The 24,753-nt window shown below is 44.8% G+C and overlaps 1 protein-coding gene across 7 annotated transcripts in view; it reads right to left on the bottom strand.

The window, feature by feature from the left end:
- The window catches only part of CEP83 (centrosomal protein 83), a 124,824-nt gene that overhangs the window by 42,279 nt on the left and 57,792 nt on the right, over positions 1–24,753 (bottom strand). For all 7 annotated transcript variants that reach the window (XM_029601617.1, XM_029601614.1, XM_029601616.1 and 4 more), the window contains 6 exons: positions 24,003–24,095; positions 14,319–14,450; positions 7,423–7,674; positions 6,169–6,300; positions 2,612–2,726; positions 110–254 (listed from right to left, as the gene is read on the bottom strand). In XM_029601617.1, coding sequence (XP_029457477.1) covers positions 110–254; positions 2,612–2,726; positions 6,169–6,300; positions 7,423–7,674; positions 14,319–14,450; positions 24,003–24,095 — 869 coding nt within the window. The remainder of the gene's footprint in view (positions 1–109; positions 255–2,611; positions 2,727–6,168; positions 6,301–7,422; positions 7,675–14,318; positions 14,451–24,002; positions 24,096–24,753) is intronic.

Below are 24,753 nucleotides of genomic sequence, written 5' to 3'. Positions count from 1 at the left end.
TCTGTGCAGGTTTGATTCTCTTTAATGGCTAGAGGTGTGGCTCTGCCCTCTTTTGCAGAAGCTTGAATCGAGTGCACTGCATTAAGGTCCTAAGCAGCTGAGCACTTACTTTTCCTCTTGCAATGCTGTGATTTTCTGAAAGCCTTCTTCTTTGGCTGCCTGGACTTTGCGTACCATTTCACGCTCTTTTTCTGCTAGAAGTGCTCTGTGCCGTTCCACTGCTGCCTTCAGAATCTCATTCTCGGACAGTGTTTCTGTTTTGTGAAATATTTAGGCAACATGATATCAAACAGAACTTATCTATACTTTAACATACAGTAAGTAACAGCTTAACCCATAAAATCTTTTAAATGGCTCAGAGATGGCAGCTGTTTTTAATTACTGCAAGCTTGGCATGGATTTCAAACCGTAACCTGAAACAAAAGGCCATGTACCCAGACAAGTCCCATCTAATAATGTATTTCTTCATTTTTAAATACAGACATATAAAACAGGGGTTTCACTTACAATTTGAAAAGGTTTTTGAAAGTGGGGCTGGCTAAGTGACAGTGGGTTCTATTCCTGGATCAGAACTTCTATTTCCTGGGCTGGCAAAAGACGCTGGGAGAAGGAATCATAGAGACACAGAAAAAAAAAGACCCTACAGCCCATCCAGCCTGCCCTTCCACACCAACTACCCTGGGGGTAATATTCAGCCGCTGAGCAGCTTGGCTAGTTAACCAGATAAACATATCTGAGTTAGCTGATTAACTTCTGCGGCCATCTCTGCTCCTCCCCAAAACACCTCCTGCCTGCCCCCAGAATGCCCCCAACTTATGTGATTAAGTTATCCAACTAGAATTTAGCCAGAAAAGTCCCTCAATATGCCGATTTTGTTATTTAGATAGATAATTTTTCATTTTTGTCTAAATGGTTATTGTGCTTATCCCAGTCATTATGCAACATTGGCACCAACTAGACCAACATTGGCACCAACTAGACCAATCAGAGAATCCTATAGAGAAACCCTACAAGTACCACCCTCCAAATCTATGAGGCACATAACCGCCAGAGACAGGGCTTTCTCCACTGCAGGACCAACATTGTGGAACTCCATCCCACCAGATTTGCGACAGGAACCCTGCCTTCCTACATTTAGGAAAAGACTTAAAACGTGGCTATTCACGAAAGCCTTTCCTGAACTAAACTAAACCTATTCCATTATTACCTATTCGCTCAGACTTTGCCTTAATCATAATAATTAATATCCCTACCTCATAAGGGCAATTCTTCAACGCTATAAGCACATTGACTGACATATATGTTATATATATTTAAACCCCTGCTTCTTTTCTCTGATCCAAGTTATATTACTCCCTTGTTTTATTGTAACTGCATTCCTTAGCCTTCTCTTGTTTAACGTTTTTTACTACTATTACTATTATTTTATTATTATTATTACTTAGATCAATGTTATTTATTGCCTTTTGTTCCCTATCTACTTGTTAATTGTAAACCGACATGATGCGATTTTTATCGCGAATGCCGGTATAGAAAAACTTAAATAAATAAAAAAAAAAAAAAATAAATCCAGATTACAGGGTTCTGGAAGGAGCCCTGGTGCATGACCCCTGGCTGCAGACTGTCTCTGCAATGGCTGGCCTAAGTAAGTTGGCAGGAGATGAAAAAAAGGGACTATGTCCCCAGGTAGCTGTGAATGAAGGCTCATCACACTGTAGCCCAACTCCCACAGCAATCCACCCTCCAAAAAAAGAAGTTTTGAACGTAAAAGAAAATTCCACATGCTTCCAAATTTGAAATCAATTTTATGGTTTCAAAAGCCTCAATAAAACAACCGTTTCCAGAACAGTGCTATAAATTACATATCAATTTCATTTTGTGCATGTAATGTCTTTTCTGACATTCAGTAATATGAGCTAAAATCAGTGTAATGCAGGTTATTTTGGGCCTTGCTCCAAACCTGGATTTTGTCCCAGGAGCTCAATAGAATAGGGGAGCCGCTCAAAGGGCAGCAAACATAAAAACAAGCAAAAAGATTTCATAGGGAAGTAAGTACCGTATTACTGTTCAGATATAATTCTGAAATGCTGCACAATACACTGGTGGGCACAGGCTGTCTAATCATATCAGCAAGCAACAAGAGACCAGGTATATAACAGCTGCCTATGAATTTTAGCCCCTTCCCACTCAAACAGATAAAACGTTTAACACAGGGAACACGGTTTTGGATAACTTAAGTTTCTTCTACTTGGTCTTGGCATCAATGAGTATAATTAGAAAACTAGACCAAAATTATGACTAGCATGACACTGATGATAAATCACTTAGAGTAGATAAACTTCACAAGACAGATTCAAAATCCTTCTCCAGGCAGTTCCTGCTCACAAACAAGGGTTTTATGGAGCAGAACCCTTTAATCAGCCTGGCCAGTTCAGGTATTTCCAGTACCTAAAGGGCAGTCGATAACCTATGCCTGGAGAAAAGATCTGAATTAAGTTTCATGTAGCTTGTAAGACTGACAGACATTATGTTCAATGATTGTCCCTCATGCTGTTTTCCTTTATAAACCAAGACATAAAAATGCTTTGTTTAAGTCCAACTTAAACGTTACCATCCATTTGGCTTTGAATATTGTTTTTCTCCCTCTCGGTCTCACTCCTGGCTCTTGCTGCTTCCAGCTTGATGTTGGTTACTTCTAGCTTGTGTGAATGTTTAAGCTCTTCCACCTGACAGTCACAAAACAAAACCCATTAATAATGTCACTAATAGTGAGACTGCTCTCTAAAAGGGGCTGAACCAGATAAGTGACTTGGCAGCCTAGCTTTACATTTTTTGATTCATTTCTTGCATTTCAACCCCTGCATACACACCCACACCCATCCCCACCAAGCAAGCTCCCATGCACACATACATCACTCCCAGGCAAGCTTACATTCACACTCAACCACACTCCCAGCTCAGGCAGGCTCCCATTCACATCCACTCATCCCTGGTAGACTCTCATTCGCACACAATACACACAAGCAATCTCGTCGAAGGAGGGTCCACGGACCTCGTTTTCCTCTTCTGCTGCTGCTAGCACCACCACCTGGTGCCTTGCTGCTCATGGGAGGACAGGATTTCTGGCAGTGCCATAGAAATCCTTTCTGTGGCTCCTCCTCCCATGCTGGCCGACCATGCACAGTACTTAAAACTCATGGGGTTAACACTTCCTGTATGCTCATCTCCCGATGCACGAGATGAGCATACAGGAAGTGCTAGCACCGTGAGTGCTGCGTACCGCAGGGCTGACTGGCACACGAGGAGCCGCAAAATGATTGCCCTCTTCCTCAGCCAGAGTGTGGGTTTCTCTTTTCTTCTGTCGCCGGTTGGATGGGGTCCACTGGCGGGTGCATGGGCCTCTCGCTGTTCCCTTTGGTGGGTGCCATCCGCCGCTCTCCCAGGTGTGCCGCCCCATGCAATTGCACAGTTTGCACACCTGATAGCGCCAGGCCTGGAAGCATCAGTTGCTCTAGGGCATCCTTGGATAGAGGGTACAGCTTCAATATAGCTGTTTCTACCTTTAGTCCAGCTTCTGGAGTAGCCCACTCTCTCACCATCAACTTCTTGACTGACTAGGGTCCACCCCCTCAAGATCGGATTCTTCCTGTGGAACCTAAATCCCTAGCTCCTTTAGCACTTTTGAGATCACAGGGCACAATTATTCCTTTCTGAACAGCTAGACCATCTTCAGGTTGTTGCCTTCTGCCACAGGCACCTCTTCTGGATCTGACTGATCCAGCCTCACCATCCAGAGACTTTACACTCTGGAGTTCTCCAAATACTCCGATGCCTTATCAGGCTGACCTTTCAGTCCAAGCATATGAAGAATACTTCCAGCTCCCCCTCACCCCCCAAGGGTCCAATTTCCTAATCTTTGCTTACTGTGGACATCTCTGAGCAGGAGCACTTTCCTCCTGCAGCCTTTCTAGACAGAAAGGCCTTATGTAAGAGTAGAAAACTCAGAGGAAAAGGCCTTCGAATAGTCTGAACCATCCTCAAATAGGTCCTCTGCTCCTTCTGTGTCCTCCTCTGCACATGCGGTCCCTTGGATAGCAGGGGATAATGGAAGAGGAGAATCCCTTCCCTCCCCTGATGCTTCTATCTCCCCTGCACATGCTGACAAGATGACTGCTGTTCCCGTGCCATCTGAGAGCCTTGTTGCCTGTCCCTGCTGATCGGATGACTCTCCTGCAGGCCGCTGCTGTACCGATCGCACCAGAGCTACCCTCTACCCCGGAGTCGCATCTCCCACATAGGCCGGCTGCTGTCAGCTGCGAGAGCTGCTCTCCACAAGAACGGCAGTGCTTACCACGATCCATGGACACTGTTTTTTGCACGTGCTGCCAATGCAAAGTTCACGCTTTGGCCCCCTCACCGGCGTTTCACCTTACTGCACTACTAAGGCACTCCCCGGCGTACCGCAGTGGCAGTCGCTTCCCCTTCCTCTGCCGCTAACACCCCACCAGCCCTGGCCGAAGGGCTGGTTCTCTCTCACTAATCTTGTCTCTTTTTTTTTGTTAAACTTTATTCAAACAAAATACTTAATTAAAATACTTTCCTGACTTGGGAAGCTGTCCTGTGACCACAGGAGTAGAAAGGAAGCCAGACCACTGTCTTTCTGAACCATCATGTATCCTGAAGCGAGACTTCAAAGAGTCACCAAACCCCTGCTCACCTTGCTCAATCAGGGGAGACTGTCTACTCATGAATCTTACAGCCCCCAAGAGCAATCTTCCTAAATCTGAATCTTCCTGTTCCCTTTTTTTTTTTTCACTCCAGACTGCAGGTTTTACACCTCTACCATCTGCTGGAGACAGAGAAATACTAAGGGACTGCAGGTGGCACACTATGTTAAGTAACAATCGGGCCGATACAGTAAAATTCACGGGAGAGCCGGTGCTCCGAGGCGAGCGCCCACTCTCCCAACGTACACCCAGACCACTCTCCTGGGCGCGCGATCCAGTATGCAAATGAGGGCCCGCAGTAAAAGGAGGCGCTCAGGACACTAGCCCGTGGCTGTCAGCAGGTTCGAGAACTGACGCCGGTAAAATTGAGCGTCGGCTGTCAAACCCGCTGACAGCCACGGGTTCAGAAAACGGACACCGGCATAATTGAGCATCCGTCTTTCAATCCGCGGGCCACCAGCCGATTTAAAATGTTTTTTTTTTAATTTTTGATTTTTTTTTTAATTTTGGGGCCTCCGACTTAATATCGCTATGATATTAAGTCGGAGGTTGTACAGAAAAGCAGTTTTTTCTGCTTTTCTGTACACTTCCCAGGTGCTGGCGAAACTAACGCCTGCCTTTGGGCAGGCGTTAATTTCTGAAAGTAAAATGTGCGGCTTGGCTGCACGTTTTATTTTCTGTATCGCGTGGGAATAACTAATAGGGCCACCGGAGCGCACTGTACTGTATAGGCCCGAATGGCAGTAAAGCTTTTCTTCTCTGTCTTCATCTGCCGGTAGGGATGCAAATCCATGAGTCTGGACTGATCTGGGGATGAACAGGAATTATGGTTTGTGATAAATTAAGAAATAAGGGGAAAGAAATGACAACACAGGTGAAACGAAAGGCTTAGCTAAGGCAGCTGCTCCTTTAAATTTTGAATCCAAAAGGCTGTATATTCAAATCCTGAGATCACAAATTAGATCTCAGGATTTGGAGAGATATGATGAATGTCACAAAGCTTTATCCTCCAGAGCTCAGTTTGACATTTCTTACTCCAAGTGCTTTTAATGAATAATCTGCCAGATTTGCTTAAATTCAGTTTCTTTTTTCCCCCCAGTCACCTGGTTATGTGGCATCACTACCACCCTTTGTCCCTAATGAAATATGCAACATTTATAGCACATAAAAGTAAGAAGTCAGGAAAAATCCTTAAAACATACACTATACATAAACTCCTATAAAAATCAGAGATACACTGAAAAAAATAAGGGTTTTTCATGCAGGTAAGGTTAATGGGATCAAGATTATGCAGGGTACACTGCCATTTTTAACTCAATTTTAACAGTTCTTTTGTTTTAGGATTCTGATCACATCCAGGCAAGTTTACTGCAGTTCATCTTTAATATAAATATGCATTTTTCATCTTCATGATGCTGCAAACACAAACACTGGTGCTTACTTTGCTAGTCAAGGCATTTATCTCTCTTTCTGCTTTGAAGAGTTTGCTGGTAAGTAGATCATTTTGCTCATTTGCCATATGCAGTTCTTTTTCCAGACGGTCAAGCTGTAGCTTAACAGACTGTTTTTCTGACTTTAAATAAAAGGAAAAGAAAGAGCAAACTTAAATACACTGAAACCTACATTGACTATTCATATGATTACCAGCCATATGCTTTCTTTATCATGGATTGATAATCTCACTACACAGCTTTCACATGCATAAAAGTGTTCTGGTACATGACAGAGCAGAGCAGTAATTAAATAAAAGACTTCAGGGGCTTGTAAATTTAAACCAAAACATATTAGGTCCTAATATAATACAGAGAGAACATTTCTCACCACACAGCTCAGAGCCAAGCAGGTACAAAATGAGTGCAAATTAATGTTATTTTGCCCTGGAAGCCATCAATCCCCTTGCAGCAGTCTGGCTCATATATGAGACTTTTTTTTGGTAGGGGAAGGGTTGAGGAGCAAACAGTCCTGACATAAGACCTTGTTATACAGATTTCACACCACCATCCTGAAGCTGCTGCATCACTAATTTTCTTTTGTTGTTAAAAGGACGTAAGGCAATAATACATGAAATACAAGAACAAATTCTGATGGCAGATGAAGACTGTAAGGCCCAGTTGATTTTCTGTTACTCTGCCATCATAGAGCCAAGTTGATTTCTGGCTTTTCTATTGCCAGCTGCTCTTTTAGGAACTGGTATTTACTGCTACCAGAGGCCCATCCTCCAATCCCAGTAGGCTAGTCGTTCCATTTGTATATGCTTTACAGAAATCAGGTACCACAGAGGATGGGTGCTAACAGTACAATCATTTCACATATCCTATAAGCACTGCAGCTTTAAAGTGGGAGGTACAGCAAATACCTCACAGGAACACATCTGAGTTTGCACCAGGAACACATCTGAGCTGTGCTGATGCAAACTGAAATGGTACATTGCACAACACCACAAACCCCTCTGCAAAAGGGGTTTATGCACTTGCAAGCTTTTAGTATATTAGTATCACAAAAAGTGCATACAAATTTCAGGCCCTTGTGAATTATGGAATCAGTACTTTTGAATAATTAACTTGGGAGAAATTTTATTTGAAATTATCCATCCAAACTACAGGCCTGAGAACACACTGTCCTGTACTCCCCTATTAGGTTCATTAAATGCAGCTGCCAGCTATTGTCTACTGGGAGACAATTAAAACAGTCGTACCTCCAGAGACTTGATTGTAGTTTGCATCTCTGCCAACTGTCGCACCTGTATTCTTTGAACGTTTTCTGCCTGCATACCAGAATTCTCTCTCTCAGCTCTCAGTTCTGCAACTTCCGCTTCAAAGCCTTTTAATTTTTGGTGCAACTGAGCTTTTTCCCTGAGCAGCACCTCCACGCGCTTACTGTCGCGTGTAGGATCCACAGTCATCAGCTGGTTATGGAGCTCTTCTTTATCCTTTTCCAGTCTTGCTACCTGAATGGGACAGAAAAGCACCACTGATAAGCAACTACTAATAATCTATTAGGCCAGGAATCAAGAAACATTAAAGGGGGGAGGGGGATAATTTTTACATTGTCCGCATTGGTGCAAAGTCTGTGCGGCCTTTTTAGCCGTGGACTTTGTACCAAATTTTCAACATGAAAGTGCATGTGGACTTTCACTTTCAAAACTGCCTAAGGGGAAAAAAAAAAAAAAAAAGACCGGCAAAGATTTGCACCAGCTTTTTCTGTGGATACATTTCCCAAAAAAAAAAAAATTTTTTTTAAACCCTTCCATGTGTGCAAGTTTTCTCCAGCAACCTGTCTCTGCCCCGGGAATGCCTCCACTTGAAATCAGATAAAAGGATGCGCCTTATGGAAGCACGCATGCACTTGAAGCCACAGACAGGGTGGGTGCTTTTCAGACAGGTGATTTATGCAGGCACAATTTTTTTTTTTTTTTTTTTTTTAAACCTTTGTAAATCCCTTTAAAAAATTGCCCTCTACATAGCAGAAAATTCAGTATGGGGGTAATTTTGTAACATCATGCAGAAGTCAGCTGACAAACATGCCAAAGTTACACCAATTTTCAAAGCAGATTTATGCACGTAATTCCCCTTTGAACCTGCACAAATTAAACATCTGGACAAATTTTCCACAAAAATGTAGATGTACTTTTTAAATCTAAAAGTATGCATGCAAGTGCAAGCCCATCCCCAACTCTTTCCCAGCAACATCTCTGCTCAATCTGGGTAAACACACATGCGAACATGTCATGTGTGCAAAAAATTACCCGCATATCAGAAAGGCAACTTTAGCAAAGCCCATTTCTGCAGGTAAAAAACAGTTTTGCCCATGGAAATGCTTTTGAAAATTACCCTCCCAATGTAGGAGTTCTTCCTTTTAAAAAATCAATTTCGTTTTTTGTAGAATTAATCAACTTCTTATTTTTCCTATAAATTGAATTCATAAAAATTGGATGTTCATTTGACCAATTCGCTGCCTGACACGTCATGCTGGCTCAGCATATGCATCAGGGGATCAGACTGATTAAACAGGAAGGTAGGTTGTCTAAGAACGCCGTTTGGGCAACAATGTGGATTAGACACCAAAGTAGTCTAAAATTTTAAAGTCCTGGCTGTATTCGAACGGAGACTATGTGCATCTGCACTATCAACGGAACAATTAGATAATTGAAATACTTACCATAAGAGAAATCTTGTGATATATAAAGAGAGAACATCTTCACATAGCCCCTGAGGCAGCCCCAAGCGGGGCGAAACTCGGCCTGAATCGGGCACCTGTACGAATTTATGTCTCCACTCAAATAAAAGTTTACACTTGGACTACTTTGGTGTCTAATCCACATTGTTGCCCTATCAGGGGATCAGGCATCCCCAGTGGGCAGGTCACTCTGATCACGTGTTTTTTTTCATCTTCCTGGCCCGAATCTCCTTTGCAGTTGACCACCTCCTTCCAATGTGGGCCCCATACAAACCTGGCCATTGCAGCAATCAGCCACCATCTCAAGCCCTTCCTTTGGAGCTGTTCCGGCGCCTTTTTGCATCCCTTACAGCTCACTCTAATCATGGCCTACTGCTGCCGCTGCAGCTGTCATTGGTACTCACTGCGATCTGATGCTACCTTCAGCTGTAGGGAGCCCAATGCGTGCTCTTGCAGCCTTTTCATTATTTCCTGCCACAACGCTCAGCCTCTCTTTATGCCAGACCAGCCCAACACTGTTTCTTGCTGCCTCGACCCTCTCCTTAAAATCACCAGACACCTCTCTCATTCATGGCCTACCATTTGCGGCTCTTCTCCCTCCGTGGCTTACCGCCGCCAATCTTAGCCCCTCCTGTATTGCAGATTAACTCCACCACCCTCACTGTCTACTTAGGCAAGACTCCTTCCTCCCGCTCTGATCTCCACTCGCTCCATCACAGCCATTCACTGGCGCAGCCTTCCCTCTGCCTTGCCTTCTTTCACGAGATGAGCTTGATATCAGAACTTATCGCTGGAGATGAGCATTCCCTGAATTGGCCCCTCTTTCTTGCTGCAGCTTACAGCCTCCTCAGTTAAGTTTTTCGTGGGATAGTCTTCCCTCCCACCACTGCCCCAGCCTACCCTGCCGCAGCCTGAAGAGAGGCCTACACAGCCACAGCCGAGGCCCTCCCACCCCCACCTTGCAGGAGCAGCAGATAGCAGAGTCCGCCTTCTACCTCCCTCCTGGCAAGGAGTAGCAGTACTGCCATCCCTCAGTGGCCAAAGACAAAGACAGAAGAAAGGGGGAGGCTCGAGAGGTGTATGTGTGTATGCTTATGTGTATGAGAGTGAGTGAGGCTGGTGTGTGTATGGCGAGAGCCTGTGTGCATATATGAGACAGCCTGCATGGGTGAGCGTGAGGGCCTGCATGTGTATGTCAAAGCCTGTGTATGTGTGAGAGACTGCATATGTATGACAGAGCGAGACAGCCTGAGCCTATGTGTATGTGAGAGATTGTGTATGCATATATGTGAGAGGGCGAGAGAGAGAGAGAGCCTGTGTGTGTGTGTGTGTGTAAAACAGCATGTGTGTGTGTAAGGGGGGGAAGAGAGAGAGAGAGAGAGAGGGTAAAGATTGTGAGACCTCCCTCCCTTAATCCACAACAACATGCGGGTGACTGGAAATAAAAAGATCCCAGATATGGAGAGCTGGAAATTTTGAATCTTATTATTTTAAATTTTGGGGTATTTCATATGTCTGCTGTTTGAAATATTTGGTGTTTGGGAAATATTAGAAAAAATATGTAAGTTATTTTAATTAATGGATGTTCGATGGCTGTTGCTTGCTTGACTTTTTTTCTATTAAAATTATGAACAATGTTTTATATCGCTTGTCTTTGTTTATTGTTTGAGGACTGATTTTGTTTCTGTTTTTCATTGTTGCACTGCATACGGAGTCGGACTTGTTATGGTTTCCAACTCAGTTTTTGTCTGATTATTTTCAAATATACTTTATTGCCTCTTTATTCTGTATTTTATGAGAGTCTGTGTTTTCTTCATGTGTGAAAGAGATGAGGTATTCTGCTAGCATGCAGTTTCTAAATAGGGATCTATAAAGCTTGGCTTGTTCTGTTATCCTAATATCAGGTGTATTGGTGGTTTAGGGCCTGGTGTAATATTTACTGTGATGCTTTTTCATAGGTAGGGTTGTTACTGCGTGAGTGCTGGCAGTTAGTGTGGTTTTCGTATGGAAGGTTTACTATATTGTAAAAGAAAATTGGTTCTTACCTGATCATTTTCGTTCCTGTAGTACCACAGATCAGTCCAAACCATGAGCTATGCCTCCCTTCCCAGCAGGTGGAGACAGAGCAAAATGTGAAATGCACCCTCACTTAACCTGGTGTGCCTCCTGCATCTCTTCACTATATCGAATATCAAAACAATGAATCAAGCAAGAACAGAACTGTAAACATGAACGTATAAACATGTAACCTGTAGTTTTCTTTCTTAGTATGCTGCAAAAATATAACTGGAACATGTGTGTGCGGACTGTATAGATCTCCCTGTTACCCACTTATAGTCTTTGGGTGGGCGTTTGGACTGATCCGTGGTACTACAGGAACGAAAATATCAGGTAAGAACCACTTTTCTTATCCCTGTATGTACCCGGATCAGTCCAAACCATGGGATGTACCAAAGCTTCCCCAAACCGGGTGGGACCTCGCAAGTCCTGCGTGCAATACGCCATTGCCAAAATCTCCGGGCGCCTGTACGTCCAAGCGGTAGTGGCGAGCAAAAAAGTATGGAGCACCTTCCAAGTTACAGCTCTGCAAATCTTCTGAGGCGATACCAACTGGCATTCGGCCCACGAAGCTGCTTGCGAGCGAATAGAATTGACCCTCAGGCGCAGGTTTCCCTTTACAAATGTATGCAGACAATATGGCTTCTCTCAACCATCGTGCAATCGTCATCTTAGACGCCTTGTGACCCTTCCTGGGACCGCTCCATAGGACAAACAAATGATCTGAGAGTCTGAAGGAATTAGTGACTTCTAAGTAATGCAACAAGGAGCGCCAAACATCGAGCCGACGAAGCTCTTGTGCATGTTGTACATCATTCGACAAATCAGGAAAAGCCGGAAGCTCACTGATTAGCTTAAATGGAAAGATGAGACCACTTTGGGTAAAAGGACGGAACAGTACGAAGAGAAACTCCTGAATCAGAGATCCTCAAGAAGGGTTCCCTACAGGAGAGAGCCTGCAACTCAGAAACTCGGCGATCTGAGCAGATAGCCACCAAAAACACCATTTTCAAGGTGAGGTCTTTCAGCATTACCGTTTTAAGGGGTTCAAATGGCGGATCACACAATACGCGAAGAACCAAATTAAGACTCCACGACGGCATACCAGACGGACTGGGGGCTTCAAATGCCTTACTCCTCTGAGGAAACGCACAACATCTGGATGTGATGCCACCGAACTACCAACCAGAGAGCCTAGGGCCGCCACCAGTACCCAGAGGGAATTGAAGGACAAGCCCTTGGCTAAACCATTTTGTAAAAAATGTAACATCTGAGCAATCGTAGTGTGTCTGGGAAAAATCTCTCTCTCATGACAGCACGTCTCAAAAACTCTCCATGCCCTAATTTAAGAGAGGGAGGTAGACGTTTTCCTGGCTTGTAGCAATGTAGTGATAACCTCCTCAGAATATCCTTTCTTCCTCAATCTCCTTTCAAAAGCCAAGCCGCTAGACAGAAGCGAGCTGCCTGGTCGAAATATATAGGCCCTTGATGGAGAAGTTGTGGAAGATGCCCGAGCCGTAGAGGGCCTTCCATGGCCAGATTGACGAATTCCGCAAACCACAGACGTCGGGGCTGCGCCCGCTTTTACCGCGCCACCACGCCCGCTGACCTGAGACCGACCGCCTCGCTCCCACCGACCGGAGGCCTACCTGCCTACCCGATCCTCGCTCCACCAAGTGCCGCGGACCACCCCAGCACTGCCCAGCCCGACCGGAAGAGGAAGTGAGAGCAACGCCGTGGAAAACGCGAGAGAGAGAGAGAGAGAAAGCAGAAAAGGGGAAACGAAATCAAACCTGCTGAGAATCAAACCTATAAGCCACCAATCTCGCCGCAAAAAGCAAAAATTTCCACAAGTAAGGACTGCGCCGACGACTTGTGCCGCCCCTAACCCTTCCTGCGCCCCCGACCCACCACTAGGCTTCGGAGCCGCGTCCGATTGACGCCTGGGAGGCGGACCTTACATTGCCCTTTAAATTTGTGCTCACCTCTTCGGCGCCGCGCACACAAAGGAGTGGGTCCCAGCTGTTTCTTGATGGTCAAGCTAGGGTGAGAGAACTCTAGGATATAAACCATTTGGCCCAGGTGATTTGCTACACTTTACTGTGTCAGTTTTGTCATATTACATCTTCTAGGTTCACTGTGATTTGTTTCCATTCCTCTGAATGATAATCATTAAATACTATTTCCAGCATGGATATCTTCCCAGCATCCTCTATAAACAAAGTAAAGCTTGATTGTCAAGCTAGGGTGAGAGAACATAGTACAATATTTCATCTTTGTTAGACTTTCCTCGCTCTAAATTATGTCAAATCTTCACCAAGGCATACTGTGCTGTTTGTACATCTCATGCTACATGCGAAACTGGCCCCTAACCTCGACCTATTAGGCGACCCTCCTAAAGAGATTTAAATACTTAACTACTATGAGAGCCTTGTAGATGCGTACTTTCTCTCTCTCCCCCCCCCCCCCACCCCCATGCGGTATAACTCCAAAATATTTCTAAACACGCCCCTTTTTGTTATCACTGCATTAAGGGTTTTTGATGAATCTAGGGGTAAACTGGAAGGTAGCCCTACTGGGTGTATGGCTCCATGAGCCTTTATTTGCAGTTACCTAGGATTGTTCCCTATTTTTAATTCTCTCCCTCCCTTTCTATTTCACCCAGCCATTGCAGTAACAGTAATCGGGCAAAGGCCACAGACCTCAGCCCCCTCCAGAACCCAGGACATAGGCACATAGAATTTGACCACTAGGTGTTGCTGTTTTCCGATGCGTGGACTCCCTTCCTTAGTATCCTCAGACCCCCCCTGCCAGTCTCAGATGCCAAAGCTGGACTCAAACTCCTACCTCCCACATGGAAGCGTGGGACAGTGCCCCTAGACCAACCTCTATGTTTGATGATGAGTGAAGAAGAAAGTATAGAGCTTGTTTTTTCCTCAAGATATTAATTTAATTGCCAATGAGAATATTAAAAAGAAAATCATTTGTACTATGGTAATGGAAATGTGGCATTAACAAACAGGAGAGAGAAGCGGGACTTTGCATTTCTCCTCGCTCATTTTGCTGTATTAACAAGATGAAATAGAAACATCAGTCCTTTTACATGGCTTGTGTATGGTCAGGTACTGATAAAGCCTGAATACATCAACTGCACTGATTATTTTCCAACAACGTGCCAATCTACTGGTGCATACTGGTCTTGTAAACCGTTTGAATCTAGCCTTAAGAGTTGTCGGCAGCAAGAGCCCAAGGAAGGTTACATGGAAAAGTGAGGAAATGACTGCACTTTAAGATTTTCCAAACAAGGTCATGTCATTTTATCAAAGGAGTACATTTGCATGAATATTTTGCACTCACCTCAGCATTATACTTGATTTTTTTTTCTTCTAAAATACGTGCATGTTCCTCTTTCTGATGTTCAAACTCTGATTTGAGAAATGTCTGCTCGTAACGAAGTTTGTTGTATTCTCCTCTGTATTTTTCTACTTCCTATGTCAGAGAAAATATATAATTTGTTTTTTGTTCAGCTATAAAACAAGTACTAAAAACATTTCAAAATCTGTAAAAATATGATGTACTATGCTTAGTGCACGAGACTGAAGATTTTGCTCAGATTTCTGCATAAATCTGGCAAGATATAAAGCCACTGGCTACAGCTCTTCATTCCAGAGATCCTGTAAAATATCACACACTGGTCTATTTGCCTCGTGAACCCTGAATCTTTATCATCTGGTCTAGTCCCACTACCTTCCTCCCCACATTTTCTATTTCTATTACTTCTGTATGGCCTGTTTAGTGAGAGGTTAATTGAGCAATAGGACCCAGAGTAGTGGTCAATAGGGTTCATTCTGTTGCAGGGAAAGTAGCCAGCGGGGCAATACAGGGATCAGTGTTAGGACCAGTCTCCTTCAATATCTTCGTAAGTGATATTGTGGAAGAGATAGAAGGGAAAGTATGCCTGCTGGCAGATGACACAAAAATCACCAATGAAACAGACATGCTGGAGTGAGGAGGGAACAGATAAAAGAAAATTGGTTCTTACCTGATAATTTTCATTCCTGTAGTACCATGGATCAGTCCAGACCATGGGTTATGCCTCCCTTCCAGCAGGTGGAGACAGAGAAAAACTTGAAAGGCACCCATGGTTAAGCTGGTGTACCTCCTGCATCCCTTCAGTATACAGAGTATCAAAACAGAATAAGACTAGCAGTGAATCAAGCAAGAACTTTAAGAACATATCAATTTGTAACCGTAGCTTTCTTTCTTAGTATACTGCAATAACATAACCTGAATATGTATGCGCAGACTTTACTGATCCCCCTGTTACCCACGCCTAGCCTTTGGGCGGGCATCTGGACTGATCCGTGGTACTACAGGAACGAAAATTATCAGGTAAGAACCGATTTTCTTTCCCTGTATGAACCCGGATCATTCCAGACCATGGGATGTACCAAAGCTTCCCTAAACTGGGAGGGACCCCTGCTCGCGAGTCCCGCACGCAATACGCACTGCCAAAATCTCTGGGTGCACTGAAGGTCCAAGCGGTAGTGGCGAAAAAAAGTGTGAAGCGTCTTCCAAGTAGCAGCTCTGCAAATCTCTTGAGGCGATACCAACTGGCATTTGGCCCACGAAGCTGCTTGAGAGCGAATAGAATGGGCCTTCAGTCCCTCAGGAACATGTCTTCCTTTACAAATGTATGCAGACAAAATGGTTTCTTCAACCATCGTGCAATCGTCGTCTTAGATGCCTTGTGACCCTTCCTGGGACCGCTCCATACTACAAACAAATGATCTGAGAACCTGAAAGAACTTGTGACTTCCAAGTAACGTAACAAGGAACATCGGACATCAAGCCGACGCAGCTCTCGTGCGTGTTGTACATCATTTGAAAAATTAGGAAAAGCTGGAAGCTCAACTGACTGGTTTAAATGAAAAGATGAGACCACTTTGGGCAAAAAGGACGGAACCGTTCAAAGAGAAACCCCCGAGTCAGAGATCCTCAAAAAAGGTTCCCTACAGGAGAGCGCCTGCAACTCAGATATCCGGCGAGCCGAACATATAGCCACCAAAAACACATTTTCAAGGTGAGATCCTTCAACGTTACCACTTTAAGCGGTTCAAACAGCAGATCACACAATACTCGAAGAACCAAATTAAGACTCCATGACAGACATACCAGACAGATAAGGGGCTTCAAATGCCTTAATCCTCTGAGGAAACGCACCACATCTGGATGTGACGCCACCGAGCTACCAACCAGAATGCCTAGGGCCGCCACCTGTACCTGGAGGGTGTTAAAGGACAAGCCCTTGGCTAATCCATTTTGCAAAAAGCTTAACATCTGAGCAATCGTAGCGTGTCTGGGAAGAATCTCTCTCTCACGACACCACATCTCAAAAACTCTCCACACCCTAATGTATGAGAGGGAGGTAGATGTTTTTCTGGCTTGTAGCAGTGTAGGGATAACTTCCTCAGCGTACACCTTCTTCCTCAATCTCCTCGTTTCAAAAGCCAAACAGCTAGACAAAAGCGAGCTGCCTGGTTGAAATATATAGGCCCTTGATGGAGAAGATGTGGAAGATGCCCGAGCTGTAGAGGACCATACACGGCCAGACTGACAAGATCTGCAAACCATGGACGTCGGGGCCACTTGGGAGCTACTAGGATTACCCTGCCTAGGTGGACTTCTATCCTGCGAAGCACCTTGCCTACCAGAGGCCAAGGAGGAAACACGTACAGGAGAACTGAGGTTGGCAAGGGAAGAACTAGCGCAGAGACCCTCTGTGCAGTGATCTCTCCTGCGACTGAAGAATCAAGGAGCCTTGGCATTGACCCTCGTTGCCATCAAGTCCATGTGGGGAGTCCTCCATCTGTGAGAAATGAGGTCCATTGCTCGGTTCGAGAGTTCCCACTCTCCTGGATCTATGTGCCTGCGACTTAGAAAGTCCGCTTGTATGTTGTCCTTCCCGGCAATGTGAGATGTCTTTAGCATTGCCAGATTCCTCTCTGCCCAAGCCATAAGCAGTTCCACTTCGTCGGCTACTGCTTGACTTCTGGTGCCTTCTTGACGGTTGATATAGGCCACTGTCATTGCATTGTCGGAGAGGACGCAAACTACCTGATGGCGTAAGTGTGGAAGAAAGTGATACAAGGCCAAGCGAACCGCTCTGGTCTCCAGGCGATTGATCGACCATCCGGACTCCTCCAGGGACCAACTGCCCTGTACTGAAAGATGCTGGCAGACCTCTCCCCAGCCGGAGAGGCTGGCATCCGTGGTCACCACTGTCCAGTGTGGAACTTCCAGATCCACTCCTTGAGACAGGTTGAGCGGGCAAAGCCACCACCCAAGACTGGACCTGGTGTGTTCGGTGAGTGGCAGAGGGAATTGGAAATTCTCCAACTTGGGATCCTACCGGGAAAGAAATGCTCGTTGTAATGGTCTCATATGAGTAAATGCCCAAGGAACCACCTCCAGCGTGGATGCCATTGAACCGAGAACTTGAAGGTAGTCCCAGGCCTTGAGCAGTGGAAGAACCAACAAGCGACGAACTTGTCCCATCAGTTTGTTCCTTTGATCCATCAGAAGAAATACTTTCCCAACCAAAGTGACTAACTTGGCTCCCAGAAATTCCAGTGTCTAAGAGGGAACCAGGTTGCTCTTGGCCTGATTGATTACCCATCCGAAGGATTCCAAAAGAGTGGTCACCTTGCGTATCATAAGAACATAAGAATATGCCATACTGGGTCAGACCAAGGGTCCATCAAGCCCAGCATCCTGTTACCAACAGTGGCCAATCCAGACCATAAGAACCTGGCAAGTACCCCCAAAACTAAGTCTATTCCATGTTACCGTTGCTAATGGCAGTGGGCTATTCTCTAGGTGAACTTAATAGCAGGTAATGGACTTTTCCTCCAAGAATTTATCCAATCCTTTTTAAACACAGCTATACTAACTGCACTAACCACATCCTCTGGCAACCAATTCCAGAGTTTAATTGTGCGTTGAGTAAAAAAGAACTTTTCTCAGATTAGTTTTTAAATGTGCCACATGCTAACTTCATGGAGTGTCCCCTAGTCTTTCTTTTATCTGAAAGAGTAAAATAACCTATTCACATCTACCCGTTCTAGACCTCTCATGATTTTAAACACCTCTATCATGTCCCCCCCTCAGCCGTCTCTTCTCCAAGCTGAAAAGTCCTAACCTCTTTAGTCTTTTCTCATAGGGGAGCTGTTCCATTCCCCTTATCATTTGGAAGCCCTTCTCTGTACCTTCTCCATCGCAATTATATCTTTTTGAGATGCGGCGACCAGAATTGTACACAGTATTCAAGTTGCCGGTCTCACCATGGAGCGATACAGAGGCATTATGACATTTTTCCGTTTTGTTCACCATTCCCTTTCTAATAATTCCCAACATTCTGTTTGCGTTTTTGACTGCCGCAGCACAGTGAACCGACGATTTCAATGTGTTATCACTATGACACCTAGATCTCTTCTTGGGTTGCAGCACCTAATATGGACCCAACATTGTGTAATTATAGCATGGGTTATTTTTCCCTATATGCATCACCTTGCACTTATCTACATTAAATTTCATCTGCCATTTGGATGCCCAATTTTCCAGTCTCACAAGGTCTTCCTGCAATTTATCACAAATTTATCGCTTCCAGACAACAATCCCTTGATTTTGCCCTGATGAGCCAATCTTCCAGGTAGGGATGAATGAGGAGGCCTTGTCTCCGAAGAAACGCCACCACAACCACCATGACCTTGGTTAATGTACGGGGTGCGGTTGCGAGACCGAACGGCAGAGCACAGAATTGGTAATGCATTCCCAGGACCATAAAGCAAAGGAAATTCTGATGATCCTTGCAGATGGGAATGTGCAAGTATGCCTCCATCAGATCCAGAAAGACCAGGAATTCTCCCTTGTCTACCACCGCGATGACTGAATGCAGAGACTCCATGAGAAAATGTGACACCTTGAGAGAATTACTTACCTTTTTGAGGTCCAAAATTGGCCGGAAGGACACTTCTTTCTTTGGAACTACAAAGTAAATGGAGTACCTTCCTTTCCTCCAGTGTTCTGGAGGAACCGGCCTTACCGCTCCCAGAGCCAAAAGACATTCGAGAGTCTGATGAACAATCTGCTGTTGATCTGTGGACCGCATGGAGATAATAAGTAAAGTCTCTGAAAGGCCGAGCAAATTTCAAAGTGTAGCCTCGTTCTATTATGCTTAGCACCCACTGATTGGAAAGTAATTCTGGCCTGTGCCTCGTAAAATCGGGACAGGCAATGCGACCCCCTACCCGAGGGATCAAGGGATGGGCCCGCCCCGTCTCATTGTGTAGCCTTGGAGGCGAGAGAGGAGGATGAACCACCCTCTCGGGCATTTCTGCATCCCCGAAAGGATGAGGACCAGGTTTGATTTGTCACAGTACGGCCGCTTGTCGCATGTTTCTGCCGAAATCACCGCTGTCCCAGAAAATGAGAGCGGAATGATGAGAACCCTCTGGAGGGCCTCGGTCTGTCCTCTGGTAACTTGTGAACTTTGTTCTCCCCCAGGGACTTTATCAACTGCTCCAAATCATCTCCAAATAAGAAACCACCTTTAAAAGGAATAGCCCCAAGCTGTGCCTTGGATGAAACATCCGCTGACTAGTTGCGGAGCCACCTTTCTGACACTGCCACGACATGTGCGAGAGGAAGTGCGAATTAAGTCATACAGTGCATCCGCCCCATATGCCACAGCAGCTTCCAAATTTTGTGCCTGCTCTGATTCTCCTGGAGGAAGATCTCTAGACATCAGCAATTGCTGGACCCAGCGCAAGCTCGCTCTCAGCACATAAAACTGCTACACACCGCCGCCCGGATACCCAGGGCCGACACCTCAAATATGTGCTAAAGTAGGACTTCCAATTTGCGGTCCTGAAGATCCTTGAGAGCCGCCGAGCCTGCAACCAGAATAGTAGTCCGCTTCACATCAGCCAAAACTGAGGCGTCTACCTTCGAAGACCGCAGGACTTCCAGGAACTCATCCACTAATGGATATAGCTTATCCATGACTCGACCACCTCGCAGCCCAGCATCCGGAGCATCCCACTCCCCTGGTCATCAGCTTACTGAAGCATGGATGGCAAGGAAAAGCCCAGGTCGGCGTTCGCAGTCCAGCCAGGACTGAATCCACTGTGTCTTGCGGGGAAGCATGCGGTGGGAGCTCCACTCCGAGCTCAGATAGAACTGCAGGAATGAGGGGTTCTAATTTCTCTCTCTGGAACAAATGGACCACCTTCGGGTCATCCCCCTCCAGAGGGGCCTGTTTGCCCTGCTCATTATCCAATCATGTTGGGGGGGGGGGGGGGGGGAAGAGACCCCTGCATCTGCAGCCGCACTGCTCAGAACCATCGGAGCGGCTGAACCTCCTGAAGCCACAGCGCCTCTCAACTTCGCGACCCGTAGAAACGCGGGCATGTCCGTGCGCTTGGCTATCTTGGGGAGCGGTCCCTGTGTGGGTCTCATAGGCAAGGCACCACCTCGCGGAGACCTGGAAGCCAAAAATGTTTTATGCATAAGGAGGAAAAAATCCAAAGAAAAGGGATCAGAATCCACATCCTGTCCCCCTGGGAAAACAGGATCCCCCTGAAAAAAAATCCTGGTCCTGATCTAAAGTATCATCAGGACTAGCAGGGACCGGAGACAGTGCTAGGGGAAGCTCCCATGCTTAAGATGGCTGCTGTCCCTGCACTGAGGGAGAAAGGATCAGCCTGCAGCTCCCTCTGAGCAGATAGTTTTGAAGCCCCTCGAGGCTTGGTTACTGCTGCAGACACTGAAAAAGAACTGCCTTCCCCTCCAGGGAGGCAGCGGGAGCAAACACCAGCCCCAGAAAGCCGCGCAGCTGGTTCTCCACATGCCACATATACAGATGGCCGTGGCATCGCGGGGGAGAAAAATGGCCTATAAAGCACAGCGAAATTCATAAAAAATGCGGCAATTCTGATGGGGGGGGGGGGGGGGGGGGAGTTCCCGGATTGCAGCGGACCAAAAAAGAAAATTTGGATTTTTTTTTTTTTTTTACAATACTCAGCAACAGCACAAGGTAAGAGAGGGACTGGACCACCAGTAATCTCTTCCCCTGCTCCTTACCTGTCTGAAGCCCCATGGGGTTACCAACCCCAGCTCCAATAACCTGCCACCAGAGAGGATGACCCCGCAGGATCTAACCAACCCCCTGGGAGGATAGGGAACTCTGCAGAAGAACTTTTTTTCTTTTTTTAAACTTGCTTGATTCACAGCTTATAGCTAGTTCACTCTAGTTACTTTAAGGGATAGCCTAAACCCCAGAAACAGGGCAAGACTGCAGGGTTTGCACGACCTCCATCTGCTGGAGACAGAGAAATACTGAAGGGATGCAGGAGGCACACCAAGTTAAGTAAGGATGCCTTTCAAGTTTTTCTCTGTCTCCACCTGCTGGAAGGGAGGCATAACCCATGGTCTCGACTGATCTGGGTACGTACAGGGAATATGAAGGATGTCTTTTAAAAAATTGTAAGAATGGTCAAGAGTTTGGCAACTACACAAGAAATACAAAAATCACACATGGGCGGGGGGGGGGGGGGGGGCAGAAATCCAACTGCCAAATACCACTTCGGAAGGGAAGAAATAGCAGTCACCAAACAAGAAAGAGACCCAGGCATCATCATAAATCCCATAACAAAACAATTGCAAAAGCTAACAGTATTCTTGGGTGCATAAAGAGAGCAATCACTATTAGAAAGAAAGAAGTAATAGTGCTTTATTCTGCTCTCTGTTGAGACCCCGCCTTGACTGTGGGATAAATTGGAATAAGTTATGTTGTGCAAGCAGGTCTGTGGCATAAATTTTAAGAAACTGAAAACTCACCTGTTTGAAATGGTGTTTTATTTTGGAATGTGAGAACTGAAAGCAACTGTACACTGATTATGAGCATTTTATGTTTTGTTTTTAATTGTTGCTTTTTAACATTTGATTTGTTAATTTTACTTCATTTGTACAAACTGTGTTTTATTATTTACCTTTGCGAATAAATGATTGGAAGCCACTCAGGACAGCGGCTGATGCGGCTTGCAAATTTTTACAATAAATTAATGCTGTGTGCAATTCTGGGGGCCAAACTTAAAAAACCATTGACAAGATGGAAGCAGTTCTAAGTAGGGTCACCAAAACTGAGCATGTAACCTGCACTGTAAGCTATACAGAGAGACTGAAGAATGTACAAGGGCGATATGTACAAATATTCAACAAAGTGCCAAAAAGTTGAACTTTTCATTTTATGTAAAATACTAAGACAAGAAGTCATTATATGAAGCTAAAGGGAGGAAGATTAAAAAGGAACATGAGAGAATACTTTTTCACCGAGACAGTGATGGACACTTGAACAGACAAATTTCCACAGAGGTAATAGAAACCTATGGGGTGAATTTTCAAAACTATATGCATGTAAAAATAAACATTTACACACAGTAGCTTCTACTTGTGTAGTCCGTATTTTATATATGCATAAGCGCATTAAAAAAGGGGTAGTCTAGAGGCATTCCAGGGCAGGGCCAACACTTATGCATGTAAGTTGCTATTTTAAAAGATGTGCATGAACATTTCCAACTTACTCACGTATTTTTGCACCTACAAATTAGCTGATTAAATGATATTTAAACATGTTTATTGGTTAATATTGGCCAGATGGGAGGTCTGGGTGAACTGGGGGCAGTTCAGGCTAAAGAAACAGGAGGGTCTCTATGACTTGAAGAAGGACTGGGTGAACTAGTGGAATAACTGGTAATTTCCTTGTTGCGCATGTTTTAAAATTGGTTGACTTGAGCGCAAAATGTCCCGATATAAGCAAGTCCTACTTTTAAAATAGGCAGGAAAAGTATGCACGTTCAATGCATTGCATGCATTTGCATGGGATAAAGATGCTTGGTTTTATAAAATGCGCATATATCATACACACCTTCTAAAATATTCGCACAGATTTGCTCATGGCCATATAAGTGCATATATGCTGCCACGTGCATTTGTTTGAAAGTTATCCTCTAACATAGTGGCAAAATTCAAGCACACATGAGACAGACACAAAAGGGCCTTAGCGGTGCAGGGAAGAATGGAGGGAGAAGGCCACAGACTCAGTAATAGTCATGGCAACACAGCAGGCACACACAGACAAGATAGGGTGGGCCAAGTGGTCTTTACTCACTACCTTGAATGTTTCAGAATTGCAATGCTGAGTCAGACCAATGGTCCATCGAGCCTGGCATCCTGTCTCAGTGGCCAGTCTGGGTCACTTGGAAGTGGTGATCCTTGTGCTGCCTAGCTAATAAGTATTAAAGGACTTGTCCTGCAGAAACTTGCCCAAACCTTTTTTAAAATCCAGCTATGCTATAAGCACTGACCACATCCTCCAGCAATACATTCTACTGCTTAATTGTGTGTTTACTGGAAAAAAAAAACCCTCTCAACTTTAAATCGGTTACCAATTCATTTCCTGAAATTAGTTTCATAGTTACAAGGATTCTCTCTTTAACCATAATTGTCCCACCTAAGTTTTTGTATACTCCCTAAGATCAGTACTCAGCAGTAGGGTGAGCAGACAACTTACCAGGCTAAGGATTGTCAGGAACATTCAGTGAAGTGTTGCTCATTAGGAGCTGAATAAAGTCTACTTAGCTAGCTAACTTTAGGACAGCTCTCCAGCTTGACCAGACACTGAAACACCCTCAACTTATCTGGTTAGCTTTTAACTGGCTAAACAGCTGGATAAATCAGAGGTAGTCAGAGCGGTGGGAAATTTAAAACCCCCAGTATGCCCAGCCTAGCCGAACAAACCATTGACCTCTCTGAATTCCAAGTCAGAGGAATCTCATAATTCACAAAATCCAGCCCCCAAATTCCTGAAGGTATTTTTTTGGGCCAGAATTGCATTCCTTAATCAAGAAATTCCAGCAAAATAGCATTGCATTTATGATGAGACCAAGAAATATGTTTGTTTGTTTGTTTGTTTTAACTCACCTCATCTAATTTACGAAAGCGTTCTCTCATAGGAATCTCCAATTCCTGTTGCATTTGTGCTTTTAGCAATTCCAGCTTTTGGGGTGTGAGCACCTGGCATTTACAGAAAACAAAGATTTTAAAGATAACCAAGTCAACCGATAGGATGTTTTTTTTCAAAATACTTTACCCAAATAGCTAATGCTCAATATTCAAACGCAGCCATTTATGTAACTTAGCCAGATAAGACTTATTCAACTAACATGGGATATTCAGCAGTATGGCTATGCTGCTGAATATTGTCGTATTCATTGCTACTTAGCCGGTTAAGTTATATCCTCTCTAAGGCAGGTCTAACTTACCTGATTAATTTAACTAGATAAGTATGAACATTGCTACTTATCCAGCTAAGTTAGTTGGATAATTAGCAGCATCCCAATCTGCCCACTGCCCATCTATGCCCTTCTATGGCCATCTACTTAACTGGATAAGTGATGTAGGATAAGTAGCGGCTGCTAAACACCGCCTGGTATTCCGAAACTTCCATTTAGCCGGATAAGTCTGACTTATCCGGCTAAATAGCGTTTCAATATTGTGCTCTAAACAATTACTTGGGTAAAATCGAGAGCTGGAACTTATCCCCCCATAAGTAAAAGAAGTCAGACTTTTATTTGTGCTGGAAAGTGGTGGGGCCAGGGGAGGGTGCAGCAGGCTTACCACACGGGTGTTTCATTTGGAAATCCCCACATCATTTACGGCAGGGACTTGACAC

The sequence above is a fragment of the Rhinatrema bivittatum genome, chromosome 4, assembly GCF_901001135.1.
Source record: "Rhinatrema bivittatum chromosome 4, aRhiBiv1.1, whole genome shotgun sequence".
Taxonomy (NCBI): Eukaryota; Metazoa; Chordata; class Amphibia; order Gymnophiona; family Rhinatrematidae; genus Rhinatrema; species Rhinatrema bivittatum.
Note: the sequence above shows the minus strand (reverse complement) of the source record. Positions and strands in the feature narration are given on the sequence as shown.